At 39.0% G+C, this 21,566-nt stretch overlaps 1 protein-coding gene across 1 annotated transcript in view; it reads right to left on the bottom strand.

Annotated features, from left to right (window-relative positions):
- The window catches only part of LOC145465854 (uncharacterized), a 46,401-nt gene that overhangs the window by 14,764 nt on the left and 10,071 nt on the right, over positions 1-21,566 (bottom strand). The window contains exons 4-13 of the mRNA XM_081449610.1: positions 19,666-19,833; positions 17,107-17,187; positions 13,938-14,036; positions 13,340-13,546; positions 4,102-4,230; positions 2,998-3,078; positions 2,757-2,792; positions 1,502-1,557; positions 743-940; positions 110-190 (exon numbers count right to left, since the gene is read on the bottom strand). Of these exons, the coding sequence (XP_081305736.1) occupies positions 110-190; positions 743-940; positions 1,502-1,557; positions 2,757-2,792; positions 2,998-3,078; positions 4,102-4,230; positions 13,340-13,546; positions 13,938-14,036; positions 17,107-17,187; positions 19,666-19,833 (1,136 nt within the window). The remainder of the gene's footprint in view (positions 1-109; positions 191-742; positions 941-1,501; positions 1,558-2,756; positions 2,793-2,997; positions 3,079-4,101; positions 4,231-13,339; positions 13,547-13,937; positions 14,037-17,106; positions 17,188-19,665; positions 19,834-21,566) is intronic.

Consider the following 21,566-nt stretch of genomic DNA (forward strand, 5'->3'; position numbering starts at 1 on the left):
TTAAAACTCAAATCTGATTTTTAGCTACTTCATCTTCTCGGGAGATTTCGAAACGCAACGTTCTCTGTAACGAGAGAAAAAAAATGAAATAAATATGAAAATCACTAACATCTCGAGTTTGCTTCCAGACAGCGTGGTTTTTTTCATGAAGACAGTGAGAAGCTGTTTCCAAAATGTCCCTCAAAGTTCCCTGCAATGTCAAGGGATAAAGTCAACAAGATATTTCCTTATAACAACATAGAGGGGAAATGGAGGAGAAGCAGTAATGTTATAAATACAAAACGAACAATGCAAAATTGACGTAAAGCAAAAAATACCAGTATAATTCTGTGAGATATTTCTTACTGAATTTTCCTTTTTGCAAATCAATAAATAAATATATATAAATGCAGCAAAATAGTACACTCCAGTGAAATGTACGTAGCTCGTCGACTAGAGGAATTTAACTCAGCACATCTAAACATTTTACTTCATGGCTAGTTACGCTATGCATATGTATGACTTTCCACTGCGTCAAGCTTGGATTGGAGCAATAGACCAATTTCGATATATCAAAACTCAGCCTAAAACAACAGACCTCAGTACGAGGCTCTGGGGAATAACTACAGAGTTTGTGGGGTTTATTCCCCAGAGCCTCGTACTGAGGTCTATTGTTTTAGGCTGAATTTTAATATATCGAAATTGGTCTATTTCTCTTACTTTTTCTTCATTTCGTTAACATTCTCTTATGTCATAACCTTACCTCCACCACGTTTGGATTTGTTTTAGCTACCCAATCCATTATAGCTTGGTATTCTTTAAAAATTTCGAGACATAGATCCATAATACCATTACTTAAAGTGGCTCTGTCTGCAAGGGACTGGTGCCTGGTGAGCACTTCAGATATGTTGGCAGATATGTTGGCAGATATGTTGACGACGTCACCTTGCGCTATGGAGAACTGTATGAGGGAATCCAGTCAAATGTCAGATCAACCAAGAACGAATAAATGACTTAATTTCATCAATACTATAGATACATAGCAGTGCGTAAAGGACAAAATTCAAACAAGGTGATGCGTGACACTTATGTCAAAAAACAAGAAAACAAATGGGCATAGGAAAAAGTAAGAACTAAATCTACAAAAACGTAATAACGTTAGAAATATTTGGGGTGTCATCCCTCACTGGTCTGATGACAAAACTATGTATTGGTTTCTTTTTCTTTTTTTTTTTTTCTTTTTTTTTTTTTCAGTTTTTCTGAATGTAATCAAGTTTCACTACTCAGCCGAGAGGCTTTAGAAAGCAAACGAAAAAGGTTTGCTGAGCTTTACGAGTTGTTTGTAAGGAATATGTAACCTAATTTGAATTCTTAGCTTAAAAATATCTTTACTCTCGAGAAAGAGGGACCGTGTATTTTTAATTCAAAGAAGGCAAAAAGGTCTGTTTGACCATGTCGATCTATTTTCCGTAGTATGAAGCGTGTTCGTGGCCCATACTCTGCAAGACTAGCGCGCACTTACTATGATGGATTGTACATCTTCTTTCAGCTGGTTTACCAGCTCTTCTATTGCAGAACCTGAAACAAGTGAAGAAGAAAAAATAGCTGAGACCATATAAATCAGACTCAAGGCGAGTAAGGTTCAGCTGACACCCCAATACAGATCGCTAAGACTTCAGTTACCTACCAAAGTGTGAAACCAACTTGACTTGTTACACACGTCGTCAAGAAAAATTGATGTCCTTTGAATTAAGGCCATTTTCTTCTTAGTTCGCAACACAAAACATGGATTAGTATAGAGACGATGAAGAAGATTGAAGCAAGAAATGCAGGCAGGTTAAACAATAGCAAAACGCGATTTGGAAAAAAGAAAGTAACAGACAAATATACAGAGAGTCATAAGAAGGTGAAAAATTGTATCTAATGGAACAAAAGAGGATAGATACCGAGCTGATCTCATCTCACCTAAAAGGCAGAGGAAGCAGCTGAATAAAATAAAAATGAAACAAATGTACAGGAAAGCTAACAGGAAAATCAAAGGTAGCTGACAGGGCATAGCCACGAACGCTGGAACGCTGCTCTCAAACCAAGGCTAACAAGAGAAAAGATGGGCTGAGCATTTCAGAGAGCTGCTAGATAGTCCACCACCCTGAGTAGAGCCAGGCGAGATAGGCCCAGCTGAAACCCAACCTGCAATGGAATCAATCAGCAGTGATAGAGTAGAAGAAAAAAAGAGTAGCCTTCTCTAGTCTGAAACCGGTCTGGAGATCAAAAGTGTTAGGCAATTAGACCACCGAAGTGTCAGGTTAGTGTTCTTGTATGGCTTTCTGGAGAACAACCATAGTCACCTCAAATAACATATAAACCTTTGTCAAGAAGTGCCTTCGGATAATCCTCCAAATCCATTGGTAAGATACCATTTCAAATGAAGGACTTTGTTTAGTAACAAGAGAGGAGAACATAGCGCTCCAGATAAAGAAAAAACTATCGAGTGCGGAGGACGCACTCTTCATAAGCCAAATGTCAGCATCAGCATGGAGGCCTTTAGGACACTTAAGATGGATCCCGCGCAAAAATCAAGGAGCAGGCGGTCAGGAACAACTGGGGACGGACGACAGAGATGAGATGACAGAGGCAGACTTTGGCCGGTGCACCAAATACAGAGGGGAAGCAGAAGAGATAGAGAGAAATCCTGGAAGACTTCTGCCCCACGTAGGGTGAAAAGATTTAAAGATAGAAGAATTTCTACTGAATTTGGTTGCAATGATATGTCATACCTGGTGTAGGTAACACTGATGTTGTCGGAACATTTCCTGTTGCAAAATAAACGAAAAGAAAAAAAAAACAGTTGCATAAATAAACTTACTTATACCGTCAGAGAAAACCACCTGCATGTACTTGGGTTTATACCAGTATCGAAAATCCAAGCAATGTAAGTCTTTTATGACTATGATGTTATTGCAATAGAAAATCTCAAGAAGGATTTCTAACTCTGGCGGTAGAAGCGACACGACAGACCTGTTGTTGTGGGTGACACTGAAGAATGACGAGAAGTTACGGTTGGACTTGTGTAAGATGCCTTTGTAGTCAAACTATTTCCTGTAGGCGAAAAATAGATGAAAAGAAAAAACATTCAATTGCATGATTAAAATACCATAAATACCTCCAGAGAAGATCACCTGCATTTAATTTGTTTTATACCAATATAGAGAATCCTCGAACAAGTAAGTTGTGGTAGTAGGTAATCACAAGAATTGCAATTTGGTAACATGATTCTAAAGTAAAATTTGAAGATTTCGGTAATACAGAAAGACCAAATATAGTCGTAGCCCCTGGATAAAGAAAATGAGTCGTTGTTGAAGTCGTAGGAGGTGCTGTTTTGTTCACAGTATCATCTGTAACACGTAGTGTAGGGTATAAAGAGTAAGAACTTCGTAGTGTAATTTCAATGTGCCTTTCCGCCAAATAGCCGCTAAATCTTTGCAAAATATCATACAGGACGGACAATTGATGCCAATAGCTCGAAAAATGGCGCGCGAAAAAATGGGGGGAACATAGCCTCTCTCTCCTTCTTTCGCTACGTCGCTTACTGCGCTGCGCCTCTACTAACTGAACGCCTAGAAGAGGCTAACCGTAAATTAATACCATAGTTGAAATTGGAAATTATTTTCTATATATTTTGGAACTGCTGATCGACGTGCATTCAGCAGTGTTAAAAGGATTCCTTTTTAGGCCAGGTCTCCCTATCGGTTTCCACATTTAACAAGTCATTATTCCTAGTCTTGGACATCATTCGTTTAAATGCATTTAGCAGTCACTAGTAATGCTTCTTTTTTTCTACAACTGGAACAAAACATGAATGAAGAAAATTTTTAAATATGACGAAAGAACCTTTTGAGTAAAGTTTCAAGGAGTTATTATTCAAAATAAACTACAAGTTAGTATCAAAGAAAAAACGAACATATTTCCGCTCAATTTAAAAAGTGAACTTGGATTGACTGATTGGAGTCAGTAAAAAGACCTCATCGACATCTCATGGTACCTTATTACTTATATTAAGCTAAAAATGGTTATATTCCAATGCGTTTAAAGTGACCTAAAATAAGATAATTAGGAACAAACCTGCTGGTGTCGCTGAAGAACGAGTTATATTAACAGCTCCGCTGATACTTGATGTTAGAGGCCACGAGTAAAATGATAAAGGCCATTGTTGCGTCGAATTAGAGAATATTGGAATCGCAGTTTCATTAACTGTAATAAAACAAACGTTACTTTTTAAATATACTCTTAACAAGCGGTTTTTGCAGGACCGCTTGTCTCTATAACCGTCTTTCTCAAATATTCGCTCTGCATGAACATCAGTTTCGAGAGAATCTAGGGGCCGCACAATAATGTTTGAAGCAGCAAGGAAACGGTGATAAGAGGAACAAGGAAAAAGGACGACTACGGAGATTTTTAAACTTTCTTCGTAAAACGTATATGGAGTCGGTGTTGTCCGAAAGTTGTCGGGATTCCGTTTCTTTAAGTGAACATCCTCCATAACACACTTCACTTTCAAAACGCCCCCTTTTTGACCATTCAATAGGCGCTTTTCGTTGTGAAGCTCAGGGTGGTTTTTTACAACGAAGCTGTGAGCCGGGATGAGTTAACGATGCAAAATATATAATTAACGCTCTTTCGACCGTCACGCAATAACAAGAAACGAGTAGCCATCGTCAAACGATGCATTTAACTGCTTTCAGTGACGGTCTTGAAAGGGGAGGTATAAATCCCATTTTCCAGCCCAAATTTTGCCCAGATTTCATTTACCGACCTCTTCTTTGCCCAAATCGCAGTCCCATTTCGATTTTTTTTTCCGTGATTTCCAGTCCCAGAGATCCAATTCTCATTTTCCCAGTGCAGATATAAGCAGGTCCCAGATCCCATTTTACCCATTCAGATCTTCTTCAACGGAACCTGTTTTTAAATCCTGGACGATTTTAAACTGGTCTTTGTACAAATTACCATTCTGCGAACATCGAAATGTTGATGCATGCTACTCCCTTGAATATTGCTAGGATCTAGGATCGGATGTTATGTTTATTTGTATAGGTAATCAAATGATTTCGAGTGCAATTTGGAATAAATAAGCACAAGTAAATTTTTCCGAGACAACAAAAAATTGCACGAGGCCGTAGGGCGAGTGCAATTTGTAGTCTTTGAAAATTTACGAGTGCTTATACATCCCAAATTGCACGAGAGAAAGCATTTGATTACTTCTTAATACAATGTAATATATAAGTGACAATTTCTGTCACGCTTCAGTATTTTACGTGACAAAATGAAGTGTCAAGCTACTTCAACTTTATTGGATGAAAATTTGACATGTGAATTCAAGCGTAATATTTAGATTTAGCCAAGCCTAAAAGCGGAGCTCCTGATTGTAATAACTGACCTTATTATATGGCTCTGTCTCACAAGGACTGGTAACTACCAAATTCACGAATTTGATTAGCTGAAATCGATATTGAAAGCGGTCTAGATTTTCCCATCTAGACCGGCATCTAAACCGGTAATGTTTTGCAGTGAAAAAGTTGCAAAGTAAAATGCAAAATCATTGACTATTTTCACCTAACAGTATTTATTTGTGGAAGTGCCAAAAGGCCTGATGAGAAAAAAAAAGTAAAGAGGACGAGCAAACTTTGGCAGAATTAAATTCAGCTCATCGCCGTTCGCAAGCAAAATGTCAGTTAGTCAGGTTAGTACAAACGATTGTGCAAAGAATATGTCAGAAGAAACGTCAGCAACGCGTTAGGGGTTAATTTGCGCCGAAATTTTGTCTTTCGCGTATTACCTCCTTCTCTCTCGAAAAAATAGTCTGGCTTGAGCCTGCGATCCAATCGGAAAACCAGTAACTTGTCAGCGGTCAACTTCAAGAAAACGCGCAACCTCGATGAACTCTGAACCTGAGCCCGCAATATGGTCAAGTTATACTGATCAGCGGATAGCTTGTTGTGACAGCTGTCAATTAGCCATAACGTAGATGCCCAAAATCAAAGATTCAGCTATAGTAATGGTGCTACTCTTTTAGTTTTCAAGGTATAGGCGTACGTACGTACGGACAGTCATGTGACAACCAAATTTTTTTAGATCGATGGGTTACCGAATTTTCTAAGGTATGGGGCTCCGCTTGCGCTTCGGCGCGCAGAAGCTCCGCTAAAAATTCATTCACTCGCACCAAGTCTTGTATGAAAACTGGCAGTTTCTTTTAACTGAGAACAGCAGTCTTTATTCACGGTTGAATTGAAGAACTTGACCACAAAGCAAAAGAGAACCTCCCTGCGGTTTTGATGCGGCTTCAACTGTTTTCCGAGTGGTTGAAAAACTCTGTGCCGTCAGGAGCATATCACATGGAGCCTTCATCTCTTAATTGGGCCCGTGCTACGGCGTTTTCAAACCTTAAACTATTTTTGGAATTTCTACTGGCGCGAAAAAATGACAACATCAGCCACGCCTCCTACCTGCCCCCAAGTTGAACCAATAAAATGCTTCTTGCTGTGCTGTTTAAGTATTAAAAATGACGGACGAACTGGATTCGTCGTCCTCGAAATTTTACGATACAAAGTTCCTCTTTTCTTGATTCTTCTTTGGAATCAAGTGTTTCGGAAAGCGAAGCTGAGGATAGTGAGGTAGAAACAGCTGAGGCTGAATGCAAAACTTGTGATAGTTGTTTAGATAATTATGATGATGTATGCTGTATAATGGACTATTATTATTGGTCGAGTTGAGTTCACATGACGTAATAAGTTTGTTATCTTCGCATCGCCTTGTGTACTAGGTTGTTCTGTTGTCAACTCGCTAAGTGATAGTTGATTATTAAAAGATGTCCTAAAGTATTGCCCTTGTAGTGATGTAAACAGATCCTTTATCAATATTCAAAGGAGAAAAACGCTAAAGGCAAAAACTAACGGTAAGAGTAAGCTTGGGTCCAAAACAAAATCGCTAAGTAAGCAGCAAATGGAAGAATTATCATCGTGGGTTTTTTTCTGACGAAGAGGCTAAGAATGTGGAAAGCGAATTACGGCTTATCCATGAGTCTTAAAAATCTCGATAAAGGAAATTTAACTTCTCCAAGAGAAGAACTCATTCCTTTCTTGTTTTCGGTGGACAAAGAAGTCCGAGAATTCTCAACCGACAACTTACGCAAGTGTCAATCAAGGTTTCTGCACATGTGTCAGAACTGTGTAAAAAACAACGAAAGTTTAGAGACTGACTTTAGGGTTGTTATTGCCACGTTACTAAACCGCGAATGTACAAGTGATGAAATTGTCGGCAGCATCTTCAAAATAACTTACCTCACAATTAGCCACTACAGGGATCAATGAATTCTTGAATGCAAAGAGTGAAAGAGACTTAAAAATGCAGGGTGAAGTAGTCGACGCTGATGAAATGGAATGGATCCAAATAAACATCCCAAGACAGCATTAACGTGGGCCCCAGAGGGAAGAAGAAGTCGTGGCAGACCGAAAGAGACTTGGCGGAGAACCGCAGAAAAAGAAAGAACAGCATTGGGTTTTGGCTCATGGCGCGAGGCAACAGTGGCTGCTCGTGACCGTGTGACATGGCGAAGGAGAGTGTCTGGCCCTATATCCACTTAGGGGTATGGTCAAAATCTAAATCTGGAAGAAAGCTGGGCCAGAGTGAATGCCATTTGGCAGTCTCCTGAAAGTAAATAATCCTACGTGTGTGTTAATGGTGAGATCTCTTTGTGACTTCTGAGCAATGGGTATCTGGTGATATGCTTGTTTAATATCCAACACACTAAAAACAGTGCACCCCCTTAAGGCTGAATGCATGTCTTCAATCTGAGGCATAGGGTACGTTTCCACATTCGCATATGCATTGTATGTCACACTGAAATCTCCGCAGACATGAACGTCTTGACTTTCCTTCTTTCCAACAACCACGATGGGCGCAGCACTAACAGCAAATGTAACACGCTCAATCACACCGTCTTTTTCCATTTTCAGCAAAGTGCTCTCCACTTTCGATCGCAAAGCATAAGGAACAGCTCTGGTTTTGTGAAATTTGGCCCCTTTACTTTCATTTAACACAACAGGTTCACCAGTGTAACATCCGAGCTCGGGCTGAAATAATTCATCATATTGCTGTCGAACAGAGTCCAATGTAGGGTTTCCTTGAGATGCAGACGCAGAGGGGATTACAGGCCCAATATAATTCAACCCTGGTAAGTTTTTCCAATCAAGTTTTAGGTCTATGAGCCAGTTTCGTCCAAACAAAGCAGAAGTACCCTCTTGTACCACTAGCAATGGCAGGGAGTGTTGTAATCCTGAATATTCCACTTTACACGTATGCTTCCCCTAAAGGGCACACAGTTTCACCTGTATATGCGGACAGCACTACATTGGTCGGTTGCATGTCAACATCAGGGCAAACTCTTTTGAAGAAATTCATTGGTGCCAGAGACAAGGGACATCCAGTGTCTAATTGCATACTACAATTGTTTTGAATCTTTAATGGCACGGAATTTTCCGACCTAGAGATGGCATTCACATCATAATCATATACAATTCGTCTTGCTCAAGCAACGGTTCTTCGGTTAACTCGTCCTTAACACACAAAGCATTTACTCCATTCTTCCTGCAACCACGAGCAGTATGTCCTCTTGTGTTGCAGTTACGACATTTAGCATTTCTAATTTATAAATTTGCATTTGGATCGCACGTGACCGGCATTTCCACATGAAAAAAAAAACCTACGAATTCGACTGAAGGCGAGTTTGGACGGATAGCTTGGCGTAAAGGAGGAAATAAACGAGAACTTCCACCAGAGGATGGCGAAAATGCAGAATTCTCGGAAACGGAAATGACAGATGAGGACGACGAAACAGAAGAATTCTTGGAAACAGAATTTACAGATTGGGTCAGTTACTGCTGAACTTTTACGCTCTCCTTCGCCGCGATTTCATCCGCTATAGCCGCTTCCAAGGCTTGTTGAAATGTGCGATCTTCACTTAGGAGCTTTTTACGGGTCGCTGGATTTCGAATGCCGCAGACGAACTGGTCTCGAAGAGAACGGTTCAGGAATCCCCCTAATTTGAAAGTCGACACCAGATGTCTCACACGGGCGCTGCAAACAGAGATGGTTTCGTTTCCTTCTTGAAGGCAACGATGGAATCTATAGGACTCTGCGACTTCCAATCGTTTAGGTGTAAATGCTGCTGTAGTAACTCACATCGTAGCTCGAATGTTTTGTCTTTCGGATTCACCGAACTGCACAAATCACGAAGAACGCTGTAAGTCTTCTTGCCGATCACAGAAAGTATTACGGCCACCTTTTTCTTTTCTGCTGCAGCGATAACTGCTTCCGATGCACCCGTTGGATAACTTCCAATGTTGTTTGCAACAGAGAACTGATTAAGTCTTTCCGACTAAACTGTCCTGATCTCGGTGGTAGGATCAAATTCTTCAATGGCACCCAATAGCGGCGAAGCCATGGCGGCGACAACCACAACCGTGAAAACACGAAACAGCGAAACAATGTTAGAAGGAATCATTCGGTGTACAAGTAACCCAGGAAGTAAACGAAACAACATCTATCCCATCCTCGTCGCCAAATGTTATAACCAGGGAAACGGAACCGTTCGAATGAGAATATAATTAATAAGCAGTACACGCTAACACTCTTTAATCCACGTGCCGCGCCAAGCACATGGCATTACAAATTCAAGAAGTCCTATGACGTAACAAGAAACTATGATATAACATTCACAACAAAATAAAAGATGTTATGATCAGTTTCAGGCAAATCAAGCCTAGTTAATTTTTTTTCTAGAAGCTTCATAATTATTTGAGACTGCTGTTGTTGTATTGAGGTAACCATCTGCTGAAAACTTTGCATCTGCCCTTGGTGCTGCTCAGTTTGTTCTAGCAAGATTTTCATCATATCCTGATGTTGTTTTCTTGACTGATCTTCCCGTTTACCCTCAACTTCAACTCGTTGCTTTTGCAGCTGCAATTCTTCCTCTTTCCACTTCTGAACAAGATCATTTTTTTCGCTCAAATATGCAATTATGTCACCTCCAGTTCTACGACTTTTTTGCTTTGGTTTCACATTTTCCTCCTCTTCATTCCGCTGCCTTTTCTTTGTTCTGCCCAAGCTTTCTAGATCTGTGTTTCTCATTTCCAGTGCTTTGCGTTGTCAACTTTCTTCTTGTCGTTTTCCACGGTGTCTTCAGCTGCAGCTTCTTTTTCGGCTATTTCTTCCAGAGCCTTTCCCACCTCACTCAAATCACACCTTCTCTTCGTCTTTCATCCTTGCTTTAAATTTCTTACTTAGCAGTGTGTATCTCCTCTAACAGCACGCTTACTGACTTTGAATCGGAGAAGCTTAAAGCCATTCAGATTGTTTGCAATTTTTTCCCAGATTTGGCCACTAGAAATGTTTCCTTTTTTTACTTAAAGGGTTCAAGTACATTTCTTGACACAAGCAGCTGTCATGTTCCTCCGTCCACTCCATGTTTGATCTGAAATATCATAATGATATCTAGCTTCAACAAAATTTTCCTCAAACAAACTTGGGTAAATTATTTAATTAAATTTCTGATTTAGCTTTCATTAAGAAGGAAAAACGAATTGAAAACAACTTACTGGACTGTTTTCTTTGAACTCGTCTCCATTGAAGCTTATTTGCAGACACAAGTTTTCGAAGCTGTTTAGGAGAAAAAAGAAACTTCAGTCAATTTTCGCCTTTAAATGAGTTCTACAACAAATTTACATTTGTCACAAGCTAGAACAAATGTTGTCACTTCATTATATATTGAAAATGTTCGATAAATTCCTTTGCAATGGCCTTAAAATAAGAAAAATTTACTCACGTTTCAGACAAAACGGCAAACACTTCGTTTTAACGTCGCAGACAACACAGCTACGGCAGGAAACCTCGCGCGATGGCAACGGGAAATGTGCAAGCAAATATTTTCAACTTCTGCTTGCCGTCGTAGACGTCTACCGTCGTCGGATCTTAACGTCCCTGTTATTTAAACAGTTAAGGAGATGAAGGCTCCATGTGATATGTTCCTAGTGCCGTACGTTCAAGCTTATCTTCGCCGAGAAGAAACTCTTCAACCCAGCAGAAGTTGCTTTAACCAAAATGTCGAGAAACGAAGCTAAAATCTACCGAGAAAAGGATTTTCTAAGCACTGAAGGACATTTGTTAACTTCCTCTGGTTGCTTCCTGACTTAAGCTTTTTCATTGGACGTTGTACAGGTTAGATTTTCGTTTGTCGCGTTTTGTTTGTGAACTATCTTAGCCAGCTTCGTTCTTACTTTCGTCCTCAAAATTAGATGTGGCAGGTTCTTAGGACTTCTTGTTGGGTCCTTTTTCGCGTTTTGCTTCGTAGTACTGACGGAATTTTAAAATTTACTTTTTCAACTGAGATTTTGTTATGCCGTCGTGATCGGCTCCGGCGAACCTCCGGCATATTTCAATTCCGTCAAACTTCAGTTTATGTGTATGTTTTTCTCTTTGCGGTATTTGTGTGTATTTCTTATCTTTCACACTTCACAATAACTAGTTTAGTAATTTTTGCTGAGCTTTGTATTTTCCTTTCTAATGAAGTCTTCAGTTGTATTAAAATTTATGTAAAGAGTTTCAATCTTCGTCCAATTTTTGTCCACCATTTTGTTTGTTCCAGCTCAATATTTTGTCAGAGCTGTCAATCATTTTTAATTTCACCGTTTTGCTCTCAATTTCACTTTTTCGCACTGGTAAAATTGCACTGATTTGGTATTAATTGACATGTTGTCAGCCAACCAGAATGCAGAAATTGTTGCTTGCATGTTATTAACTAGGGAAAAACACGCTGCCAATGATTTTGCATTTTCTCTGAGTTCGAGGCCTTTTCTGTAGTTTTGTGAATAGCTCCTTTGGATCTGCTCGGGAAAAGACTTCTATCTCAGTCATTTCGTTTTCCTATCCTTGAATTTTAAAACTTAAATTTCAAACCGTGAAAGAGTCTGAACGCACATGGGAAAACAATTTGAAGGAATGAATGAATTAAAGACTTTATTTAACTGTAAATAGTATTTAGCTTAAAAAACCTAATAATGGACACTATTTACACAATAAAATATACCTTAGCTAAAGTTGAAATTATTTAAAATTTAATGAATCATGTATAAAATAAATAAATAAATAAATAAATAAATAGATAAATAGATAGATAAGTAAATGAAATATATAAACTTAGTAAGACTTAAAATGCTTATCAAATATGTGTAAAATGTAAAATTTAAAGCGGCCTAGCAGCATATAATACAGTTCTTGCAATTATCTATTAAGTGTGATAGTCTTTACTCTTGATACTGTATCTAAAACTCTTAACATTAGGCTTCTCTCTATCAGTTTTGTCTAATTTGTTCCAAAGATGGGGCCCAAAATATCGTAAAGAATGTTTTCCATAATGCACTGTGCGAAAACGTGGAATATTGAAATCAGCGTTCCTCAGATTTTACCGTTTCGGGGTAGTATTGAATATTTCTGTTATATAAGTGGGCACAAGTCCTTTTTTTTACTTTATACATAAAAATGGCGACGTTTTGAAACCGTTGTTGGTACAGACTTGGTAGACCTGCTCTTGCAATTTACTTTAGCGCGCACGAATTTGATCCGCACGATATTCAATCCACTTATCCAACGGGTAAGCCTCATTTGAGCTAATTACTTTAATATGTCGATATTGGGAAATAAAACAGTCTTTTTGGACCGTATCGCTATGATTTACAATGTTGTATGTCAGTATACTATTATGCTGTGCTATCTTTTACAGTAACCCCTCCCCCCGCCCTTATACGCCTCACTCCAGCGTTTTCTTTTAACGCTTCACTCCAGCGTTTTCTTTCTCGTAAATCCTGATTGTTTTGATTTAACCGTCGACCGGTTAGCTCAGTGGTAGAGCACCGGACTAACGTGCGGGAGGTCACGGGTTCAAACCCCGGCCGGACCAACACTCAGGGTCTTTAATAATTGAGGAGAAAGTGTTGCCTTTGTAATGACATCTGCAAATGATTAGCCTTTCTAGTCTTCACGGATAAGGACGGTAAACCGTAGGCCCCGTCTCACAACTCTTCATAATTAATTCTTTTCGAAAAGAGAAGGGGACGTAGTTCCCGGTGTGGTGGTCTGTCTCTCATCTGATGGTCAAATGCTCGGAGATATTAGCTGCATAAGCTACTCTGAAATCCGAGGGTAAATAAAGTAATGATATGTATGTATGCAATGTAATGTATGTATTAATTATGGCCCTTGAATTACCATCCACACGCTCGCCGATCTAATTTTGATATAGCCGTATAGTTACCTTTTAGGAGAAAATGGCCATTCGTTGCACCAGAAAAGCACCTGTCATTCCCAAGGCCATGTTTCAATGACAGTGTGTCATTAGCAAGACTACCCTGGGGTGCTATTATCTGAATGATCCCTCCTCCTCCATTCCCTAAGATGTATTTATTGGATGGTTGATGTGCCTGTCCTCCATCGACAATAAGTTTTCCCTTTTCCTTGATTTCTATCTGTTAGTAAAAAAAGAGTTATTTTGTCAACACTCAATAACGAATCCAACTAAATATAAAACATATTGCATCGCGATTATCCATCTTATTGATAGACTACTTCTAAAATAGAAACGGCATATTAGCCCAATTCTTTCTACCATCAGCACTTTTAAATTTTTGATGAGTTATTTTGACCTTTGCTTTCGGAAGTTCCTGTAGAATTAACCAAAGTCGTCTATTGAATAAGTTTCTGAGGTAGCTCCACTTTGTTACAAAACATTATATTGGGTTCAATTTTTATGGCCTCGGGTACCCAGAACAACCCTCCTCCAGGCAACGTTATCTAGCGTTTACGTGTGAACAAGTTGTCCCCGTTGGCCGAGTCAAAGTTGGGATTTAGGTAACTTACTCTATTAGCTTTCAGGCGAATAAGTCCTCCTGATCCCCCAGAACAATTACTCGAGTGATTTGTCGGCACTTGAGCTGAAGCTCTAATGGATGCACCTAAAGTTGAATAAACAATTAAGTTGAATAGCTATTCATAGACTTCACTTTAAAGCAATAACCTAGATTCTATCCCAAATGTGTTTGCTAAACACATTTCCGTACCAACAGAAGACGTTCAAAACAAAACAAGCAAATCAAGGTTTTATAATGAGCGAAACGATGGCTATGCACGTCCTTTATGAATATTCAGCAATAAGGCATCCAATTTAGCATTTGGTAGGTTTCCTTTCATTATAGCTATCAATCAGGAAATCATGAATTACTCCCCTCGTATCTTCTAAGTAAGGATAATTGCTCTATTGTTAAACAAAACTTTCTCATGTCGCAAGATCTTCATCATGCTGGTAAAAATAGTTATTATTCTAATATACTAATAAGTATGTCTGAATATTACAATTTCCCTTGTTTTGATCGATCTTGCGTACTTAACTAACGCTAAAATCAAACACTATGTTGGCCTAATGCAGCAAAAGTATATTTTATATTGGCAACATACCATGCAAAACTCTACTAAACTAGAATTTCTCAACACTTTTAAGAACGATTATACACCCTCCTCTTATTTAGGCCTAAGAAAAGAATTAGTGAAATTTAGGATAGGCAATCGCAAACTAAGAATTCAGACTGCTAGATATGATCAAATTCCAATTGTTACTAGTCTCTGCCCTATTTTTGAATCTAATCAAATTGAAGACGAATCTCACTTTCTTATATATTGCAATAAATACTCTATTCTAAGAAATAAATTTTACAAAAAATAGAACATATCATTCCGACTTTTAAACAATTATCTTCGTTACAAGCCATTGGCGAACTTATGACTTCTTCAAATCATTATATTAATATTCAATTAGCAAAATTTATTTCATCTTTCTTCGATCTACGTAATATTCTACTTTAAAATCGAACCAATGTAACTTGATTGCTATATCACAACGTTATCATATGATCGAGATAATCGTTACTGTTTTAGTTTTAGTTTACAAAAGCTTTTGCAACACGGTATGTATTTATCGTCATGCAAATAAAGCCAGCTGTTGTTGTTGTATTCAGCACATTTCTGAGCTGCCCTCTGCTAAACGGAGGCCTCATTAGGGGGGATGGAAATGAATTCCAATTCAGGCTGTTACCATACCCAAAATCATAAAGAGCCGATCAGACGTCTTGCCTGCTGTCCTCATATCCTTCAATGCATGTCGATGTGGTGATATGGCCGGATTTATGACCCAATTTGGGTACGGTAAATACCTAATCGTACCTTTTTGGTAGCCTTCGGCGGCATATCAGGCTCGTTTGGTCTCACCATGAACTACGTCTCGCCAAACACTAAAGCATGGCTGGACCAAACTCGTCTAATATGCCGTCGAATTGTACCGACTAGGTAAGATTAGCTAGGATAATCTCAGTAATAAACAAAATTAGGCCAGAGGCCGAGTACGATCACAGAGAGAATTGGAAAACACTAAGTTCTGCAATCAGTTGATCAGGAATATAACAAAACTTAATAAACATAGAGATTGGTTAAACGTCCTCATAAATAGAAATTTTAACATTCGGTCCACTACATATTTTACGCCTCAGATTGTGGCCTCATAGCTTCAGACATTCGACCAATTTGTAATCAAGATTTATCGAGGACGTCAGAAATTGAACAAGGAAGGTATTTTGCAATTCTAGATTATTTATTTATTTATTTATTTATTTACTTAATTGTTTATTTAATCGTTATTTAAACATGGTTTAAAAACTCGTCAGCTTAAAAACCTAATATATACTTAATTCCGATTGTCTAATATAATGGGAATAATTAAATAAATAAGCTGCTTTCCACGAATGCCGTGCCTTAGACATCTCCTTTGGGTAGGCGTTTAAGGACGGTGCCTACTAAATACAAAGATTCAATGCTTGCGCCAGGGTAGGACCACGCGGAAAAAGTAGATCTTTGCAAGGCTATTGGAATCCACAAAGAAAAGTGGGGGTAGCCACGCGTTTTTTCGAGAGAATCTGCCTTGAATCTCAACAAAAATGCTGACATCCACATTTTTCTGAAAAAAGAAGGAAGGATATTTCTTCACAGATTTCCTTAGAATTCATTTTTGGTATGTTTTTAATAACAAAATCGTTGCAACAGCGCTTTTAGCGTCTCTGACAGCCTTCCTCTGGTTCAGCTAAAATACAGTCTAAATACCTTTTGCTCAAAACAAGAAACTAATGACGTGTTGAATAGGCTTGCAACTTCCATTTCATAACATAAAATATAGGGGTAACCAAGCTTTTTTTAAAGCTATTGATCTCTTTTTAAAACTTATACGGTGCCCGTTACATTTTCTCCTGTCACCTCCCCATTAAGTAAAACATGTGCTTATCTTGCACTTGTTTTGCGTACGCACTATGCCATCTGCAGGTACATGTTTACAGTTGTATTTCAGTATAATTTTCGACAGATAACAGTTAGTTTTTCAGCTGGAAGCCGTTAACAGTTAGTGGTTAGCGATATGCTTAGTATTCTGGTATTTCTGGTTTAAGTACACGTTCATTAAACTTGATTTGGTCACAGTAGGAAAAGTTTGCTTTCATTAAGTCGTGTACTTGGTAGCGTAGTTGATTCCGTCAGTGTCAACCCCAGCTCGTGTGTGGCGCTTATACCATGCCTTGCGTAATGCGCAGAACGAGCGCGCAGTAACAAAAGTAGGCACCGTCCTTAAGGGCCCATTAATCGATCTTTTCGAGCCGTTGCTAGGGAAAATTTATTCTCATATAACCTCGTCATTTTTAGTTACTTCAGAATTATTTCATGTGTTTTAACTTTTTCTTTTTCGGGATCTACAGATTGAGTGTCATCTTTCACACAAACTGATTTTATCTTAGCAACACATTCGCTTGAATTAATTTAAACATATCAATAGACCAATTTCGATATACTGAAATTCAGCTTAATACAATAAATCTCAGTACGAGGCTCTGGGGAGTAAACCATACAAACTCTGTAGTTATTCCCCAGAGCCTCGTGCTGTGGTCTATTGTTTTGGGCCAAATTTTAATATATCGAAATTGGTCAATTCATTACTTGTCATAATGTCTCCTTCCTCGGCTACAAGTTCTATGGCTCCGCCTCCAGCAACACTTCCGGGATTCTCTACGCACGAACCTGAGATAAAAGAACAGATTAATTAATGGTCATAGCCACATATTAGGTCCTTGTCTTAAACACGTTTTCAGGTAAGAGGATTTATAGGATGGTTTAGTTTAATTTTTTGAGACAAGCGTTTAGAAAATAGCCCATAGAAAATACGCGTGTTGATTGGTCTAAAATCGTGTTTCTGATATATAGATTTAGCCAAGCCTAAAAGCGGAGGCTAACTACAGTTTTGATGGATCATAACAGCCCAACTTCTAAGATGTTTTTCCTTTCTCTATTTACTGTTTTCTTAAGTCTTTTACCATTCTATGTGAAACTTGAACAATTAAACGTCAACAAATCGCCAAAATGAACGACCGAGTACCAGAGGAGAGACTGGGCACTAGTAGGTTAAATTACGTTTTTCTCCAAATCTACCCGTATGACCCCTCCTCAAAATTTCAGGAATAAGAAATTGTAAGACAAATTTTTTTGGCAAACTAAGAAAATGTGAGATCAAAAATAGCTCAAACTCTGTCTTACAGATTTTTTTAAAATTTTGGCTCTAAACGTGATTCACCCCAACAAGTCAACTTTGAAAATTTCATCGAGCAATCCTCGATCAAAGACTAGCTTTTTCAACCTTAGACGAGAATTGAATTGCGCATGCCCTTTATTTAAGGTCATTCCCCTGAAAATAAAACTGCACATAGATTTTTGTTCAAACTTTGTCCAATGAATATTTATCATGTGAGAACTTTAATTATAAAATAAAAAAGGGGGTGCCCATGCTCGTCAAGGAGCAGTGAGGCATTGAAAATGTCCCATTTTAGCGTTATTAAATGCTTATTACAAGGACGCATTCCAAGTTATTGTAAACTCTTTGTGAGCCCAGACACATGAGAACACGCCTCAAACTACAGCCAATACTTGTGTCGGACACAAATAAACTTTTTAAGTTTGATTTTGACAGACAGCTGAATCCTTGTTAAAATATTGGAAGGAAATTGCTTGCCACGGCTATCAAACTGCAAAATAGGAAAGACTACAATGCAGCTGCTATTATTATTTTTATTCAAGTTTCAACAATAGAATTCCGATCAGTCTTTTCTCACGCAAAGCTAATGATTAGTTGATTAAAATGACTGGAAAAAAATTTTTTCAACTGACAGAACTCAATATCAAGGCAAATCCGCCATGTTTTCAATGTGCGCTTGCACGAACGCGCGCTAATGACGTCATAAATTATGCGCAGTAAGGATGCGCAATGAAATACTGGGGAATGACCTTAAGCGCGCGTTCATGTGACGTCATGGATCGTGTGCGAGAAAGCAGGAGTAAGTTTGATCTTTTTTACCGGATAATTATAGAGCTTTTTTGTCATATTTTTTGGGTCCTAGGCTTAAACAAATGCTTGAACGGAGTTTGAAACTATTGCTACGTATACCGAAGCGATTTAACGCCTTTCAAGTGCTGAAGTGGTTTTCGTTTCTTCTTAGGGTTACTTACGTCATTTTTGCACGCGCGATGAATCCTGTCGTTTGCAGCCAATCGTAGCGCGAGCTGCTGAGTCTCAGAAAAACTGTAGTAAGCCACCTTCTAAATTTGGTTTGGCCTTCTGTTTTGAGTTTGAGCAATCTCAAAATAAACAAAACAAAAGCAGCGAAAAATATTTGTCTACAAGAAAAATTTATATTTCGGTTTTTAATCCTGGGTTAGCGTTAACCAGCTTCCGAACATCCCGGCCCCGTTTACAACAAGTTAACCTGACATGAGCCCGCGATCCAATCGGAAATCAGCACTTGGTCAGCGGTCAGCTTAAAAAAAACACGTGAACGAGGAAACGTTGCAATTTTGTTGGCCACACCAAGCCAAAGCACACTAATGGCTATTAGTAGAATTCTACTAGTATACTAATGCAAATGCTGCAATCTGATTGGCTATCAGCCATTAGAGTGCAGTGGCTGTTGTCCGTCCACAAAATGCGACGTTTTTATCGTTTCTCCGAAGTTTTGGAAGAAAGCTTAGATGTAAATGGTAATTAAGTAATTAGATGTAATTGTAAATAATTTCAAGTTTTTAAAGTCAAGAATCCGTTTATCTCCTTCTTTTAGTCTTCTCAGAAATTTAATTATCCATTTACATCCAAACTTTCTTCCAAAACTTCGGAAAAACGATAAAAATGTCGCATTTCGTGGACGACCGACAGCCACTGCATTCTGATGGATGATAGTATACGAGTAGCTCAGCCAATCAGATTGCAGCATTTGCATTAGTATACTAGTAGAATTCTACTAATAACTGATAGAAATTGTTTAGTAGCGATTAAAACCTTAGCGCTTTTAATTTCCATTCATCGATTATATTTATAAATAGAAAAATATATAAACAAAGAAGCAAACAAATCGATGGGTCGGATGAAGTCTGAACTGGCGTTTGAGTGTTTGGCAAATGGCGTTTGGCAAATTTGCATAAAGGAAAAATCCATGATGATAATAACAGTCTCACCTCCGCTTCCTCCCAATAATGATGTGGTATTGTCTTTATCGTATGGTAAGCCTGCTTTAAACTTTGACTCCTGTGACCCCGTTCCTCCATGGCTTGAGCCAGGTACACATTGTCTGGCAACATGCAAATCCTTAACTGTTATGTCGAGAAATCCTCCAGGACCAAGACCTGTAAAAACGTTTAAAAAAATTCAGGGGTTTAGGGAACTAGTACCTACTTTTTTCTCCTTTATGGGGATGTAACTACAAGAACGTACTGACTTATGAGCCATAATCACGTGGGCGCGGTCTTAAGAGGTTAGGTATATATGAAAGAGTAATCAGATCGTTCTTTTAGGCCCTTTTTCGGTTCTGGTTATAGTGTGCTAGACAAAACTCTTCTGGATTGCAGTTAAGCCACAAACAAATAAAACAAGCTATGCTACAGAAATGGAATGTACAAAAAAACACTTGGGTTACAGGTTAGCCAATTTTGGTAATCAAATTAGCATACGCAAAATCGCATGATTTCTTAGAGATCCTTAATAGGACCCCTTTTCTGCTATAATTTAATCACCTGGTGGATAAACTTCTCAAACTTTCGTGAGCGAAGGGTTCTGTACGGGTCCGCAAGTGATCCCAGGACCGCAAATGATCCCGACCAAAAAATAGGAATGGCATGGATTTATATCAGAGGAAGGTCAGAACATGTACAAAAATCATGAACTAAAAAACATGCTTTATCATTTTACAAAAACATTGTTCCACAGATGCTGTTTTGTTCTCCGAAGGGTACAGATCGTTTCACTGTCACGCAATAAAAAAAATAATAAATCGAAAACCAACCAATGGAAAAAAGCTAAGAAATTGTGATGTACGCTATGGAAGATAACTAAATAAGACATTTTCCAAGTTTTAGGCCTGCGCGTTTCCCCAAACTTCAGATATTCGTCGTAAATGTTTCCCAGAAATTTACAGAGCCCAGTAAGAAAACGCCATGTTGGTGTACATCCGTGGTACACCAATATGGCGGCCGGGAATATAGTGTAAACATCTGGAACTTACTTTGGCTTTCTAGGCGACTGATTATCAGTACTAAAGAAACAAGCATTTACATAACTACTTTTCCTAATGCTCTAACTTCTAAAAAGGCTCAAAATCATGAGATAAGTATATATTTTTCAACAAACTCGATCGGAGCCTTGTATCACGCAACCTCGATAACCCTGAAATTCAAAATGCTCTGGTTTCCAAACGAAGTGTAACGTGAACGAAAAGGAAAACTGTTTGCCTTCACAACACAACACCGAAGCACACACGCTTCGTTCACACACACGCACACACGGCGCAAGCGCGGCGAGTCATTAGGGCTCAGGCCCCACGCTACACTATCCCCCGCCACTTAAGAGCAGGATTAGTTCCTTTGAACTCAGTAACTTTAACGTGTAAAAGTTCTAACAAAGTCCATGGGCTAGACTGGCTAGCACACAACTGTTCTAACATAGTCTCTAAGCCAAGGTGGCTCTCTCCTTTCACGGCTCGGTCTCTGACTCGGATCAGCAACTGGTGAGCTACTCTCCACAGGAGTCTCGGGCTGATGTGGAATTTCGGCGACTGGAGAATCTGGGACATCAGCATTTTGAGATGCAGGAATCAACACACTAGTATCCTCGCGAGCATCCGGCTGGCGTTCGGTGACTGGAGAAACAGGACTCAACACACTAGTATCCTCGCGAGCATCCGGCTGGCATTCGGTGACTGGAGCAATGGGAATTTCCAACCATTCCAACTCAACCTCGCCAGAGTTTACTGGCGCTCTCCGCACCTGGCCACTGAGCTCTTGCGATGAAGGAGAAAGAGTCTCCTGAGGGGGAGAATGACACGGTTTCAAGTAGTTGAAGTGGACCACTCCCCTTTGCCGAC

This window comes from Orbicella franksi, chromosome 13 (assembly GCF_964199315.1).
Source record: "Orbicella franksi chromosome 13, jaOrbFran1.1, whole genome shotgun sequence".
NCBI lineage: Eukaryota > Metazoa > Cnidaria > Anthozoa > Scleractinia > Merulinidae > Orbicella > Orbicella franksi.